The sequence below is a fragment of the Parasteatoda tepidariorum genome, chromosome 4, assembly GCF_043381705.1.
Source record: "Parasteatoda tepidariorum isolate YZ-2023 chromosome 4, CAS_Ptep_4.0, whole genome shotgun sequence".
Classification (NCBI taxonomy): Eukaryota; Metazoa; Arthropoda; class Arachnida; order Araneae; family Theridiidae; genus Parasteatoda; species Parasteatoda tepidariorum.
In genome coordinates this window covers 50,683,596-50,700,987 of record NC_092207.1, presented here as the reverse complement: position 1 = coordinate 50,700,987, position 17,392 = coordinate 50,683,596, and the positions used below count along the sequence as shown (strand labels likewise).

Sequence of the window (17,392 nt, the reverse complement as noted above, 5' to 3'; positions counted from 1 at the left end):
AGGGCACAAAAGTCGTATCAGGAACGCATGTTAAGAAGAGAGGGGCAATCAAAAAGATGATCCCCAGTCATAGGCAAAGTGTTACAGAGCACACAAAGAGGTGAATTGACAAGGTTAATCTTAAATAGATGGGCCTGAAAGTATTCATGTCCAGTAATTATTCTAAGACAAGCAACTCCCTCAGGCTTGGGAAGGATGGAAAGATGAAAGTGCTGCTGGCCATCAAGAAGGCTAGCCCAGGATTTTCCATCAGCTAAGTCCCGAAGAGCAGATATTGTTCTGCGTCTGAATTTGCTCTTAAGAAGCCGCCTTGCATTTCTAAGAGGAACTAGATGAGAGGGTGGATGAAATACTGAAGCCTCTCTAGCCAACATGACAGCCCGTTCATTTCCGTAGATGCCACAATGGCCAGGGATCCACTGGAGGACTACCTCTCTTCCAGAACAAAGAAGAGAGCTGATGCTTTATTTATACTCTAATTCAAGTTCAGAGGGGTATAAATTATATTAAGAAATGGTCTGAATCGCAGCCTGAGAATCGACAAAGATAACAATGTTCAATGTTTTGTTCAGATGGTGGATTGCAAAAATTTCTCCATCAAAATTATCTGTCCAAGTGTCAAGAGGTTCTCTAAGGCTGAAATATTTGGAGTAAGCACTGGCTCCAACTCTACCAGTTGAAAAAGTGGCGGATCAATCAAAAGTGGCGGATCAATCCAATTTCCGGACAGGCTGTACCAAGTCAAATCTAGCAGTGGCATATCTCAGAAGGCCTGTAAAAAAAAGGCGGCCTATAGATACAAAGTTTGGAGTTGGAGATCTCAAAGATCTCTGCAAGTCTCCGGTACTCAAGAAAAAAAAAAAAAAAAGAATGTTGAGATTTAAGTCTGGTTTGAGGAAGAATATAGTACGGCCAAAAGTGCTCCTTTCTTAGCAATCTTTCACCAAGAGAAAGAGCAGCATAAGTTCGGCTGTCAGATAAATTATAGACTGATATAATTAAAACTGTCTGAAGCTGCATGGCAGGAATAGGGGTTGAAATCGCATAACCAGTGATGAGTCTTAGTGCTTTATTTTGAACCAAATCGAGTTTTGATAATGCACTGTCTGAGGAAGAAATAAGGATTTCTGAACCATATTCAAATACTGGTTTAATGTAAGAAGTGAGAGTGGAAGCAAGGACATTTTGGGATGAACCCCACTTTATTCCAGCGAGACGTTTCAATAGACCAAGGCGATTTTTCACGCTATCTGCCACTTGATTTATGTTTTTAGTCCAGGTTAGTCTGGTATCAAGAGTTATGCTGAAGTAGGTAGCACAATCAGTTCGTCCCAGAGTACTATTTTTGTATACCAAGTTAACATTAAACTTTTTGGTACTAAGGGTAAAAAGTTCAAAATTTGTCTTTTCTGGGTTAACTTTGAATTTGTTGTCAGAGTCCAGGTTGCCAGAACCTCTAAAAGCCAAATTGAGTGTTTTCTCCAACATAGAGATATCAGAGCCAGTAGACCAAATAACAAGGTCATCGGCATACAACAATGATTGAGTCTCTGAAACAGCATTATTAATGAAGCTCAAGAGGTCATTTACCATGACATTAAAGAGGACAGAATTTAAAACTGTGCCCTGTGGAAGGACCTGCCTGGTTTGTCGATACACTGATTGAGAGTTGCCATATTTTATGTTCAAGAATCTTTGTGAAATAAAATCACTAATCCACTTAAAAAGATTTCCATACACTTTCTTATGAAGCAATTTTGTAAGAAGCCTTAACAACCTCAAACCAAGATATTGCTAAGGCTTTTTTGAAACTTTATCGCAAGATTAGTAATTTTTACCCGACGACTAGGAATATGAGGGGTGAAATAAATCCCTCTGGTGATAACCCAGAATGAAACTGCCTTTTCTCTTCACCTTTCACTGTTAAGGAATTTCAAAAAGGAATCCGTTGCTTGAAGAGAGGATAGAGTGCTGGTCCTGCTGGCATCCTCCCTGAATTTATTTTGGAACTTGCCGTTAAAGCTAAACAAACAATCTTTAATTTTATAAACAAAACCTGGGGCGGTACTTTCGCAAGAATCTGGAGAAAGGCTGATGTTATACCTATTTTGAAACATGAAGACCCGATAAATATCCAAATATTTAGACCAATTTCCTTGACCTGTATCCTAAATAAGTTAACTGAAAGAATGGTCGTTGATCGGTTTCAGTTCTTTTTGGACTATGGTGGCCATATCTCTGAGAGACAGGCTGGTTTCAGACATGGATACAATGCAACCGAACAAATTGTCAGACTTTCACAGCATATTAAGGATGGTTTCCAGAGGAAGCAAAGTACACTTGCTGCCTTCATTGATTTTAAATCGGTGTTTGACAGAGTTTGGACAATGAGCAGAATAACATTAAGCAGCTTTAGCATAACTTGAGATTAGCAACAAATAAAATTAAATGACCATGTTTCCATAAAGAAAAATATTGTTTTAGATAATTTAATAAATCGGTAACAGTTGCAGATTGTTGTGTAATGTTACAATCTTTTTTGTCGTTTATGTCTTATTCAGGGCCGTGCTTAGGGGTGGTCAGGCGGCTAAAATTTAGGGCTGCCTAAAGTTAAAGACTGGTACATAGTCACGTTCAAGTTTTTTTTTTCTCCCTTCACTTCCTTGTCTCGTTGGGGAAATTTCTTTGAATCTTTATAAACTACTTTTCTAATTCTATCTCTTTTCCAATAGAAAAAGTTATCTTATAGCCAGTTATTGGGGCATGTTAAAGCATGATAATAAATTTTTCTGCTGGGGTGTGAAGAAGACATTGCCATTGTCATCTTCTCTCATCTTGCTGTTTTCTTTTGAAATCAATGAATAAAGGTTTCCAGCTTCAAGAAAGACACTGAATGTTATAGTTATAAAAAAATCTTACTGATACTATTCCAAATTTTGTGATTGCTTTATTAAACTTTTTAACTATTCCTGTAGCCATTGCAACTGAAAAGTGTTCATTTTCAAAACTGAACCTGATAAAAACATATTTGAGATCAATGATGAAAAATGCTTGTCTTTCATCTTTGGTATTTTTTTCTATTGAGAAAGATCTATCAAGTTCTTTGGATTTTTCTGTTTTAATAAACAATTTATCTACTCATAAAGCTAGAAAACTTTTATTATAACAAACGTATCCCTATTTTTTACTTACATTAATTTGCTAAATCTTGGATACATTTTCCCTATTCCCTGGATATATTATTCATACCAGTTTTTTAAATTTATATTTCCAAATGTATCTAATTCCTTTACTGTTAGGCTTTTCTTATTATGCTTTCTTTTTTTTTACTTATTGTTCCTTTACATCAGGAATGTACTTTTTAAAATAAGAACAAGAATTCAATGTTTATGTCATATAATTTAATTATATTATATTTTTTTTGCCCATTTGTGAATGTGTGTAGAGGGCAACTTCTAATAATTATCCCGGGTAATGTCAAGAAAAATAGGAGCATGGTTGGTATGATTTAAAAACATTTTACTTAAAAAACAAAATATTGACTTAAATCATAAATTTTTTTTCAATTATAGATTTATGCAGAAAATATTATTTATACAGTACTGCATTATCTAATATATTAATTAAGGCTGTGATAATAAATCACTGATATAATATCTCATTGATAAGTAATATTTTATTCTTAAAATGAGGAATAAATTAAGAAACAAAATATTTTTTTTATTTTATTCAAGCACTTAAATGTAGATAATAAGAATATAATATTTTAATTATAATTATTCTTTTAATATCATTTTCTTATTTTATGTGCTAATTGTGGTATGTAAAATATTTTGTTGTTTTACTATAAATAAATATATTTCAATTATACTCCTTTAATGTATATTTATATTTAAATATAATAAATACAAATAATTTTGAAACTTATTAAATATGTAGTTATTGTATCTACCAGTAATTAAAAAATGAAGACTTTTTCTGCCAAAAATAATTTATTTTTAAAAATGTTTTCTGTTCTGAAACTTTATTTTTCATTTAGCAAATTGATTTTCTGTCTTAACAATACATCAAGCTTTAGTGTTTGATAAAAGAAAGTACTAACTGACTTCACTGAATCAGTAATTTGTTTGAAATAATAAAATAATAATACTAGCCTTTTATTATTAGTAGTATTAAAAATTTCAGTTGCAGTATTATTTTAATTTATAAAGTATTTTTTCTGCATTTTATCAGAGTTTTAATCGTTAATCATGAAAATAATTTTTTAAAAAATCTAATGTCTGATATATTTTTGAAACAAAACATTATTTTAATGAATCCCAATAAATTGCCTTAATGTTTCATCCAGAGATCCTAAAAGCCTAAGCATGCCCCTAGTCTTATTACAAGATATACAGGATGTCGTATGTTGACCAAATATCCATTGCACCCTTTGTTTTGTGCATTCCATATATATTTCTTAAATAATATTCTCCTTAATTTTCAAGCATTAGTTGCCTTCTATTATATTACTAATCTTTTTATACTGGCATAATCTGTTTTTGCTATTTTAATATTTTTGTGTAACATGGAGTTTTCATTATCTAAAACATTTTTCTTCTTTTTGTAGGGAAGTAGTGATTGGCACTGAGTACAGCTTTGGGATTGATATTTGGAGTTTAGGAGTTATTTTTTATACATTATTGTTTGGAGATTTTCCAATTAAAGGACAGTCTATGCAGGAAGTGTTAACAGAAATTGTTTTGACGAGACTAAAAATACCTTCTACAAGCAATGCTGAAGCACGAAAGTTACTTTGTCTTTTGTTAAATAAGAATTCTGAAAGGAGACCTGATATTTATAGTATTATTTTAAATTTATTTTTCAAATTTATTTCATTTTTTGTAACTTTCTACTTTTTTTCTTACTTTTCTTTTTTTTCTTTCAGAAATATCAAATCACATATATTTTAATAATGATAAAAAACATGAGTATTCATCAGAAACACAAGGTCAAGCAAGGTCAAGCAAACACAAGGTAATTATTTTCTATCTTTGTTGAAATAAGTTATCAGTAGATATACAGCAATGCTATTTTTACTTCACTCGGATAAATGTCATAAATAAAACTTAGACCAACTAAATTTTTGTTCAAATGAGATCTTTTTGAAATGAATGTAACAAAATAAATATTTAAATGAAATGTTAATGAGATTTTTATCTAATTTTAGATTCTTTACTAAGTTAGAATTGAGATTAATAATTTATTTAAATAAAATAGCTTCTTTATTTTTTTAAAAATCTTGAGTTTAATTGTTAATGTGATTCCGTGTTACTTTAAATAAATACATTGGTGATATGTAATTTTTAAAAGTTTGCGTTATTGTTCTTCTGCTAAAATATAGTTATAAAATAGTTAATGCAAGTAAACTAAAAGTCGAAGCCATAATGTCTATAAAAGCTCTTTAAATAATAAAGAGCATCATTTCCATGTTCAGATAGTTTTTAAAATTAGTAAAAAAGATGCAATTATTGAACAAGTTAACATCAAAAGTTTCTTTTTTTTTTTTGAATCTTATTAATTATGTTTGTAATTGTATCAAGCAGAAATTCATTATGCTTGCTACAATCAAAAGCATACTTAGGAATGAGGTGCTTTTCTGAATTTTATTTTATTTTATTAAGTATATTATATATTTCAGATTATTTTTAATTGTAATATTTTTAAAATACAATTTTATAAAAAAGTGCATAATTCAAGAAATATTGAAAAATATTCAAAATGTATTTAAAATTTAATCAATGTATATTATTTTATTTAATGCTGCATTATAAGTATTTTGATATGCTTAAAGCTTCATTGCGTTAAAAAAAAAAGAAAAAAAAGTATTATATTCAGGGTGGCCACCCACCTGGAAAACCTTGAAAACCTGGAATTATCAGGGAATTTTTTTATACTGGAAAAAACCTGGAAAAATCAGGGAAATTTGGATAAAAACCTGGAAAAATCAGGGAATTTCAAAGAAAAGCTGGAAATTTTTTCTTTGATAATTTTTTTAATTTCACTAATTTAAATTGTTTACTAATTTTCTTAATTTAAATTATTTCATCCATTATACCCACTTTCTTTGGACGGTAATGTATCTCTGAGCAGTACAAATATCATCAACTTAGCGATACTTTGCTTGCATCAAAATTTGCACCATTACAGCTCTCTTAAACTAGAATGCCACATAAAATTCTCCCATGGTTGCTAAACGAACGTAGAAACCTTTGACAGCTATGGGCCTGTGCAATTTAGGAAAGATTGTGGTGGAGGTGGAAGAAGGGACTAGGATATTAGCTTCTGTTTTTAAATTCTGTCCTTGGGCTGAATCTATTTATGGCTCAAATTTGTTCGATGCTTTCGTAGAAATTTTTGTTCCATTTTGACAAAATGTTTTTGTATTTTTAACTTTATAAAAATTTTCCAAAAATTAGTTGGTTATAATTTGATAATAATAGATTTTATATTGCATTCTTTTTCTGAAAGCTTTTGTATTCCCGTTCAAAGAAATCCGTGAATTATTTTTTCTCAGCAAACCAACCAATCACATTTTTTTACAATCGCTGTTTGTCGACAAATTGTTACAATTGTTGCATTAATGCTAATTTTTTCTATTTCATTTTAACCTTTTATAACATATTTTAAAAGAAAGGTTTTTTTAAGAACTAACTATATATTAATATTTAATTTTACTCTTTTGTTGGTCAATATATGAATTTTGATTCAAAATTTTGTACCAAAACATTAAAAAATAAATAAAAAAATCTTCCCAAATTGTCAAAATAAATCATTTCTTTCAAGATGATATGTTAAAAAAATAAGATTTTGAATAAAATATTTTATAATATAGACACTTTTCTTGTTCACATCCGACACTTAATCAGAAACAAAAACCTGGAAATTTTATAGTTTTTATCTGGAAAACCTGGAAAAATCAGGGAAATTTGAAATCTGATTTGAGTGGCCACCCTGATATTCAAAGTTGCTATAAAATCACTAGTAGTAGAACACAGTAATTATCAGAGCCTAATATTCTCAGAATGCAATTTCTTATGTTCCCCCAAAATTGTAGCATTTTTTTTATAGCTACATTGACTTTTTAAAATTATTTTTAGAAATTAAAGTTAAATTATTTGATAGTAAAATAATTTTTCCTGAACAAAGAAAAATTTTTTTGTTGTTGATATTACTCAAATCTTGAATAAACTAGCATATGTGTTAACAGTATTATAAATCAAAATATAATATATTGAATAAATTTACTTTTCACACAACACATTAGTTAATCCTCGTTCTTCTTTCTTGTGGGATTTTTTTTTCTGCACGAATAATTTTCCATCCATTTTTTCTCTTACAAAATTTTGTCTAGTGAGATATTCTTTTATGAAAAAAATTGCTAGCGTTTTTTCTTTTTTAGATTAAAAATTTTAATAGTATTGCCGGAATTTTTTCCAAACTCGTTGGTGCAACCAAACATATTTTGCAGGCCTGGTAACACATGCCTTTACTTTATCATATTATATACACATATGTATCCAGCCATATTCCTTTTCTTCTTTTAGTTATTTTAAAATATTTTTATATTGAAATATTTAATATCTTAAATTTTTCATGTGCTCCTAAAAATTTGCATAAATTCAATTAGAGGAAAAGCATGATCATTTTATTAATTAAATTGATACAAATGTTGTGAAAATACAGTTAATTAAGGACATAAAATAATACTAAAGTATGAGATTTTTCATGGGTCCTGACAAACAAATTGGGACTCATTCTTTTGCACATTACTAAAATGAAATTTGATATAAAATTTTTATTTGCATGCTAAATAGAAATATAAAGTAATATATAAGCATATCTTCCATTAATCTTTTTTATTATGTTAGCATAGTTATGAAATAAAAATTGGTATTTCTAAATTGTTTATTGATAACATTAATTAATAGTTGAAAACATTTTTATGAATATATTTTATATTAACATAAATACTTTTGATTTCAAATATAAATTATTAATTAACCTTGTTTATTTGGGGGGGGGGCGTTAATTTAGAAAAAATAAAGTTTTTTTTTGTTTTTGAAAAAACGAAAACTTTTTTTCTCAACCGTGCGCATACATACTTTAAAACTGTTGTGTTCATGCAGTTTTGTATTAAATCTCAGAAATACAGATTTGCAGTTAAAATGCATATATGGAATCAATAATTCTTGTTTCATTCATGCTCTTTTGGTTCTTTTTTATTTTCAGAGGGGCGGTATTGGTGCTAATTTTTCGCCAACATTTTTCAATCTGTTACAATCTGGAATTACAGATAGTGGGATTTCATCAAATAATGAGTGCTATCAACCTAAACAGAGACCTATGAAAATCATTGCTAAGAACTCTTGGGAAGATACAAGAAGGTGATTTATTTATATATTTTTTAAAATTTTCTTTAGATTGTATTTTGTATAAATATAATAAATGATTTTTAACATGTTATTTTTTTTAAAAAATCTTTTTACTTTTCTGTTACTTATTCTGCATAAAAGTGTATTTAAAGAAAATAGAGGCTTAAAAAGATATTCTATTTCTAGCTGTCTTTATAAAAGAATGAGTTTTAGTAATCCAGATCTTGTCACCAGGGAAGAGAGTCCTTCCCACTTTCTCTCAACTGGAGCTTCATATGCATCTAATTCTACTAGAAAGTCCCAATGTAAACGAACCTTAGAAGATGTCATTGCAGTAGAAGATCGACGAAAATTTATAATTGATACAATACGACTGCCACCTTGTGAACTGAAAAAAAAAAACGCCATTGTAAGTTCAATATGTAATTTGTTCATTATTTACTTCTTACTCCCTGGTACTGCTAGTTCATGTTAGGCCATGACCTTTCCAACAATTCTACTCTGCAGTTGTCTTTCTAGTGTTCTGGCTTTCCTATTACTTATTTTTAGGGACTTAAGGTCTCTCTCAACCTCATCTATCGTTTTTGTCTTTGATCTTTTCCGTCTTCTTTCATTATGGCATTGGCTATAGATCTTTTTAGTGTACCTGTTGTCATCCATTATTTCTATGCTTCTCAACCCTTGGATTTTATTTATTTATTTATTTTTTTTGGTTTTGTACAGTATCCTTTTCTCTAAGCATCATTTGAATTTATTGGTTTAATCTCTTTTGCCACACATCACTTTCTCTGTGACCAAAAATGCTTCTCGAGAATTTCCTTTCCCAGGTTAATAAAAAATTTTCTTGTGTTTTGGGTCAAGGTCTGAGTCCCTCTCCCATAAGAAACTGTTAGTCTGCTAATTTGCTCATTATTAGCATTAAAATTAATTACAATTTTATTTTTTTTTTAAAATAAGAGAAATAATTAGTTTTTTTAATGTGATTTTTATGTATAAAAAACAAAGTTGATGGCTTGATTTAAATCAACCAATTTTTTCATTAAAAATCATTTATTTAAATCAAAAATTTTATTTTACTTATATAAATATATCCTTGAAGTTGTGTTTTTGAAAGTCTGATTTTATTGATGAAAGGTTTCATCTAGCAAAATAATAATTAATGGTTATGCATATAAATTATTATTTGATGTTCAAAATAGACTAAAAAATAATGTAGAAAAAATAATGTAAGTATAAAAAAAGATTAAATGTAGATTAAAAAATATGAAGCTTTAAAATTATATTTTTCTATTATCTGTATGATATTTCAATAAGGTATATAAATATAATTTTATGTTTACAAAAATACAAATATTTTTAAAACATTATTAAACTAGTAGTTTGTCTGTATAAATAATGTTTTGCCAAAAGTAATTTAATTTGTTTATTATTTATTTTATGCTTCCTGATCTAAATCAATTTATTATTCATTTTATATATCTAACTGAGAAAATGGGTATTTGTCTTTACAGATTCATGAAAATATTGTGCTTGAATAAAACTATGATTTTATTTTAACAGTGATGGGTTTGTAATAATTGCAACCATTTGAGTTAATATTAAGTGTTTTAGTTATAATATTATTTTTAAATAAAATTAAGCATTATAAATATATTTTGTCAGAACTTTGATCGGTATTTATATAAAAAAAAGAAGGAATTTTTAAAATAAGAATTATGATTTTTTTTTCCAACTCTGATAAAAAATCCAATGATTCACAATATGTTACATATTTTCAAATATTCTATACAGTTGTGGAGCAACCATCAACAGGAACAATATTACAATGGAAATACAAAAGAGAATCACTATAGCCAATAGATGTTTTAATGGAATTCAAAAATGCATAAATCTATTGTAATTCACTAAAAAAGAAGTTTTATTGCATAAATTTCTTTTAAGATCAATTTTAACATATGATTGGGATATTTGGACCATGTCTTGTATGGATGAGGTTATGTTGGGCATCTTTGATAGAAAGGTCACCAGAAGCATTTTTGGAGGAATTAAAAAAAAATGGTGTGGGGCTCAGATGAACAAATTTAGAGCTTTATCTTTCATATAACAAACCTGACATTTTAAACTTTATTAAACGACAAAGAATAAAATGGGCAGGCCTCGTTATCAGAATGGATGAAGACCATACAACAAAAAGAGTTTTTAATACCAGACCAGTTGGCACACACAAAAAAAAGTTTGGCCCAATTTGAGATATATAGATGACCAAGAAAAAAGACCTTCTGGTCTTAAAAACTCAAAATTGGAAAATGCTCTCACGAATAAGGTTTGTCTGGAGAAAACTACTTGAGAAGGCTAAAGCCCACCCTAGGCTATTGAACTATTGATGATGATGTGGAGCAACCATAACCCGTTAAAAGTGTTAATTAACCCTTTCAATATGGCAAAAAATCAATCCGAGTGCACGCATTGCTGGGATAAATTATTTCTCCTCCAAGCTATTATTAGATAATATAACTTTTATGCCTAAAAGGTTGAAGGTCTCGGAGAGGCATAAATGTCTCCATATCAGCGCACCATCAACAACAATGATTTCACAAACTTCAATGATGAGACAGCATATGTCCCACTGTAAACCCAAAGCATCTGAATCTGAAATTGACAGGGTATGTCCCGGCCGGAATTCTAGAGTCAATAGTTAAATTTTTTAAACATCTTAATGATTATTTTAGGCAACTTTTCTTTATTAACATTTTCATGTACATTTGCGTTAACATTTTTATTAACATAATTATTTATAAACCTTTTTCGGTATTAACAGTTATAAAATAAGAACAGTAAAAAATTGAAAGTAGTGGAGGAGCAACAGTATCTAAAGTCTGGGTGTCTTGAGGGTGTGGTAGGGCTGGAAACAGCTCTTGCACAGTGCTACTTGCAAGAGGTGTACACTTTTTTTTAGTGTGCCTCTTTTTTCATTTTTGTGCACCATTCACATCTGCGCTTTTTCCCCTCAATTGGGAAATAGTTTCCAACATTGAAAAATCTCGCTGTTGATGATGACGATGACATAGTTTAGGAGGAAGAGTGCCTTTGTTTTTAACTTGTTTGCATTTCCAAATGTCAGTGGACTTTCAGCAACAAAAACGAGGAATAGTAGTAAGGGACAGACGTCCCTTTATCAATTCTTAGTTAAACTGAAATTTTTTAGAAAAAAAAAATGTTTTTTTTAATGATTTCTAATAATTAAAAATATTTAATTTTCTGCAAATGTACTCATTTTTTTTAAAATAAAAATTTAGTGCTAGAACACTAATGTTTATATAAAAAATATCATATTTGCCTGCAACATGTCTAAATGGATCATTGTATATAACAATTATCATTTAATAAAATTTTAGTCATATTTTTGTTCTTATTTAGGTAATTATTTTCATAGTTTATGGCAACTATTTTCATGCACTATATTATTCCTTTATTTTCAGTGGCAACCTTGCATTAACAATCAAGGTCCTCAGTAATCTTTAGAATACCTTTTTCCACCACTTGTTGAACTTGTTATTTCATTTAAGTTTATTGTTGTAAAGCTGGTTTTGACTTCTTTACCATTAATCTATTAGACGAGGTTAGGGTCATTGTCACAGGATATGTAGTTGTCCTGATATTCCTGGCTTTCCTGATAAAAATGTTTTGTCCTCATTTGTCCCGATTTTTTGCTTTTTACTCTGTTATTACTGATTAAGTATGTGTTATGTACCATTTTTCTAAAATTACATATGAAAATTTAAAGAAAAAGTGGATTTGTTGAATAAAAAAGTTTGGATATTTGATCCAATATGTTTATTAATAGTATTAGTGGTAACCTCAAAATTCAATATTTCCAATTAAGGGATCTTCTCTTACGAGGCTCCAGCAATAACATTCTATCCACAGGATTCACCATTTAAACCTTTTTGGAAATTTAGTCATTCTAAGGATACCTCAATGATTTTCTACTATCAAATTGTTATGGTGAAGAATTCAGGGGTCATATGTTTATTATTTTAAGCAAATGACTTGTAAGAGTTGCATAATCATTCATTCAACTCTTTCACCTGATTTTAAAAATTTATTCCAATCAGCAATACAGTTATCATATCATAGAATTTGAGGAATCACTTAAAGGTACTTTTGGTCAAAAGTGTTTAGTGACATATATCATTCACAGTGTTTTTTTATTTCTAGATTATTTAAAAACTTTTAAAATTATTTGATTACTAATCTATTACTAATTACTCAATTACTAATCAATTACTAATTTTAGTTAGTATGTACTGGTATGAGGGACTATTATTTAATTGATACTGATTATTCATTTTTTTTATGTGGCAGCACTTTAAGAATTTTCCATCCATTGATTTGAAAATTGGGTTGCTCCAAGCCTTATTTTTTCAAATATTTAATGATTATGCAACTTAAGTATAAAGTTGGCTGTAAAAAATACAATTATGTCCTTTGTTGGGAGAAAACAAAATTACTTTCAGAACAACTCAATATTATGAGTTGTTCACTATTGTTGAAACTAGACTGGAAGCTGTTAAAACATTCCATTCTAAACAAAGTAACTCCTAAATTAAAAATAGTATATTTTATTCTTTTACTATAGAATTTGCTTTTATTACAAAGTAAAGCTAATTATACTTTTTTTAGTTTGCTGTTTGCTTTTTTATAAGTTTGTGGTATTTGTGTATCCCTAATTGTTTGATATATTTTGCCCAAATCATTTTATTTGGCTCACTATAAAGTCTGAAATATTATTTAAAGTTCTAGGTGTGGATTCTCCTGAGAGCATAATCTATAGATAAAAACTTTGTAAATTTATATAAAAAAGTAATGACAAATAATTATAAAAATGCCATTCACTCAGAAGTATAATTCATACTTTTGAGCTTAAACAGAGTAAATCTACATAAATGTATTCAAAGTTAAAGCTGTGTATTTATTTATTTTTTTAAACAAAAGTAGCGCTACAGAATTGAGACTTACATGTCAGTATTTTAAAAACTATATTTTTAGAATATTGCTTGAAATAATTTAGTTTTCTTTATGAATTGTTAAAATCATTAAAAAATTCAAATTTAATTCAGTAGCTTATGTTGATTAGATTAGAATTAAAAGCAATTTTTTAACAAAGGAAAAAACATTTATTTACTTATAAAATGACTACAGATTTTTCAAAATTACAAATTTTAAACCTTTGATATTGCAAGCTAACTTATTTCTTGAATTGGGAGGAAATAAAACATTATAAAAATGATTATTTGATGAGTCAAATGAGAGTTTATTTTCTTTAAAGAACTGCTGTAAAAAAAGCTTTAAGTTACAATCTAATTAACATAAGATATGTGAAAAATATAAGGAAAATCTAGTTTTTTTAATAGAATCCTTACATAATGAAACAAATTTTAAGTAATTTACTGTATATTCTACTTTTTTTAGTATAAAATTAATGCTGAAGGCCAAGCTATTGCAGAGTATTACAAAGTGATACAACAGGAAAAATATATAAAATACATTCTTACTGTTGACCCAGAAGGAGAGTATGTAAGTTCTTTTTATATAGTTGTTTTTTCTATGAATTTTTAATGCATGTTGTTACGTTTCTTCAACAGAAATTTACAATTCTTTGAAAAAAGTAGTTAGTTGTAAATAGTTGCTTAATATTTTGTAATAAAGTTTTCAGTGTCAGAAAAAGGTTTTTAAATTGTGTTATTTTTGATTGTATTTATTTTTTAAAAAAAAGCTTTTTGTTCTAAACTTAGTATGGAAGAAAGCTTACTAAAAATAAATAGATGTACATGGGGGGAGGGATAGATTAGATTAGACTTAGAGGTTGGGCAGCTCCAAAGAGCAAGGCACATTGACCAGCGGTCTATTGTACCCAAACCCTAAATCATGATTAGCATGAAAGCCCTATAGCTGAAATAAAATTCAGCAAGCACCTTACAGGAACATCTTGCAGTTCCCAGGTTTTGACGCAGTGCTGCTCTATATGCTCAAATCTTTGAGCAGAATAGATCTCATAATTAGGGCTGGGCAATGTCAGAATTTCGATATTGTGGTATATTGTGAGCTTCATATCACGATATTATGATATACCGCGGTAATTAAATTGTTATGTATATTATAAATGCTAAGACTATTTTGCAATTAAAAATTAATGTGTTTAAAGAGCATCATTTAAAAAAAATGGGGTACTTATCCTATATTAGCTCGCAGCATAATTATCCCATGGAATCAACTAATTATAAAGCATCATTATTTTAAAACAGAAAAATTTTATTAATATAAACATCAATTACTAATATAAACATCAACACAATTATAAACATCAAAACAGTTATAAACATCAACACAATTATAAACATCAACAATTATAAATATCAACACAATTATAAACATCACAAGGAGATCCGACAATCTCGGATATTTTTAAAATCAGAAGCACGCTATTCTCAAAATGAAACCAAAATCAGTAACTAAGTATACCATGGAGGGTTGATATAACGCGCGGGTGTTTGAAATCCGATATCGCCAATACCACGGATATGACGCATGCGCTTTAAAGTCAAATGATACCACAATATATTGTAGGAGAAATTTCTAGCTGCCGAGAGGAGGTATCGTAAATATTACGCGCAAGCCTTTGAGTTCTTCACCCCTAAATCAATCACGTGCCATACCAATACCTCCTAGATACCATACCATACCGCCACTTCCTCGCCGCCGGTCGGCCGAAGATATTGGCTAGCGGTGAGTACCGAGAGGTGCAGGCATACCGAAGTTCAATAACTCGGTATTGCCGAAGAATATACTTCCGAATATCATTACCGCGGTATCAAAGAAATACCGGTAAATGACGGTATTACGGTATATTGCCCAGGTCTACTCATAATCACAAAGTATATGTCGTGATGTCTCTTCTTCAAGATGACAACCCCGACAAAGGGAATTGGATTTAATTCCTATTATGTATAGGTGTCTCCTGAGAATGCAGTGTCCAGTAAGAAGACCAATGATCTTCCTTAAGCTGTTTCTATTAAGCTTTAAAAGCTCCTTTTGGACAGTCACGATTCAGATCATTAGCTTGTCTCTGACAGTCAGCAGCGCGCCACTGCTCATGGACAATTTTGCCACAGAGCTTGAATATGGAAACCCTAAATGAGGTGGGAAAAATTCCCAGTGCAGGCTCAGTGCTCCAGGAAATTGCATTGGAACCAGAGCCAGCCCTTGCTGCTTTTTCAGCTAGCTCATTACCACCAATACCCATATGTCCAGGTACCCAATGCAGAGATACCTTGTTATGAGTGGACAGATCACAGAGGACCGAGAAGCACTCCCACACTAACAAAGAGGGGAATTTACACCTTGACAGTGATAGGAGAGCAGCCTGACAGTCAGAACAGATGCGGATAGTCATATTTTGACTTCCCTTGTCTAAGCATATCCTGCAGCACAGGATAATGGCATAGACCTCGACCTGAAAAACAGTGGCATAGTTTCCCAAGGGAAAGTTAAGTTTGGTACCATCATTGGAGCAATAAATTCCTACTCCTGATTTGGGGCCAATCTTTGAAACATCAGTGTTGTACCATATTAGGCATTTGCTTTTAAGCCACCAAAGAGAATTAAACCATTTATCCCTAGTAGGAAAATGGATCTTGAAAGGCTTATGAAAAGCATATCTTAGTGACATATAGTCACTAGGCATAATGAAAGAGGGTTTATCCATCATTTGTGAAACAAGGTGACCCAATGACAAGCTTTTGGAATACCCTTTCCATAGGCCAAGGTACATAAGACGCTTTATGCCTGTCTGAGCTTCAACTTCAATGCGTAAGTTCAAAGGAAGAAGCCCAAGTAAGCTCTCAAGAGCAGCTGTGGGAGTGGTCCTGAGACAGCCTGACAGGGCTACACAGATCATTCTTTGTAGTCTATTTAGATTAGACCTTGCGGAGCTCAATCTAGTCCTTGACCACCAGAGGATTGCGCCATATGTGATAAAAGGACTAATAATCATAGAGTATATCCAGTAAACTATTTTGGGGGATAATCCCCAGTTTTTACCAATAGCATTTCTGCAGGACCAGATAATCTTCCTGGCTCTACTGATACAGTATTCAAGATGATAACCCCAATTAAGTTTTGAGTCAAAATAAACCCAGAGAAACTTAACTTTCTCTGTGAGATCCAATTTATAATCTAGGTAATATATGTTACCTAGATCAAGATGCCTTTTTCTTGTGAAGACTATATAACTTATCTTGGACGGATTAACAGATAAGCCAGAATCAGTGCACCATCTATCCACTGCTAGAAGAGCATTTTTCATGACATCAGAGACAGTTTTACCATATTTACCTCTGACAACAATAACTCTGTCATCATCATACCCGATACAGGAAATGCCAAGATCGGTTAACCGAACTAACAAAGAGTCCAACAAGAGAGACACCGTAGGATAGGAAACAAAACCCCTCCCTGAGGACATCCTGAGGTTGCATGCATTCTCATGCTTGCACCCAATAAAGAGGAACAAACATACCTAGAGGATAGCAAATTGGCTACCCACCTGGTAATTATTGAATTTATGCCTCTGTTCCCAGGTGCATCGATGATAGTCTCAACAGGGACTTTATCAAATGCAACTTCTATGTAAACTGCAAAAGAAATCTCTCTATCTGACATAGTTTTCTCAAGCAGGAAGGAGAGCACATAAAGAGATGATTCTGTTGACTTGCCAGGCTGATAAACATGTTGTGTGGTTGACAGTGGCTTATCTATGAGCACAGTGTCTCTGAAATATCTGTCAATTAGCTTTTCGATGGCTTTCAACAGACAGGAAGTGAGGCTAATTGGTCTGAATGATTTAGCCTCAAAGTAATTCTCCTTATCTGGTTTTAGTATGAAAATTACCCTGGTATCCCTCCAAGAATATGGTATAT

The 17,392-nt window shown here is 30.5% G+C and overlaps 1 protein-coding gene across 3 annotated transcripts in view; it reads left to right on the top strand.

Moving 5' to 3' along the window:
* LOC107448222 (serine/threonine-protein kinase PLK4) overlaps positions 1-17,392 on the top strand; it is a 55,273-nt gene that overhangs the window by 15,990 nt on the left and 21,891 nt on the right. For all 3 annotated transcript variants that reach the window (XM_043042725.2, XM_071179781.1, XM_043042728.2), the window contains exons 7-11: positions 4,610-4,842; positions 4,928-5,016; positions 8,272-8,426; positions 8,601-8,823; positions 13,887-13,991. In XM_043042725.2, the coding sequence (XP_042898659.1) occupies positions 4,610-4,842; positions 4,928-5,016; positions 8,272-8,426; positions 8,601-8,823; positions 13,887-13,991 (805 nt within the window). The remainder of the gene's footprint in view (positions 1-4,609; positions 4,843-4,927; positions 5,017-8,271; positions 8,427-8,600; positions 8,824-13,886; positions 13,992-17,392) is intronic.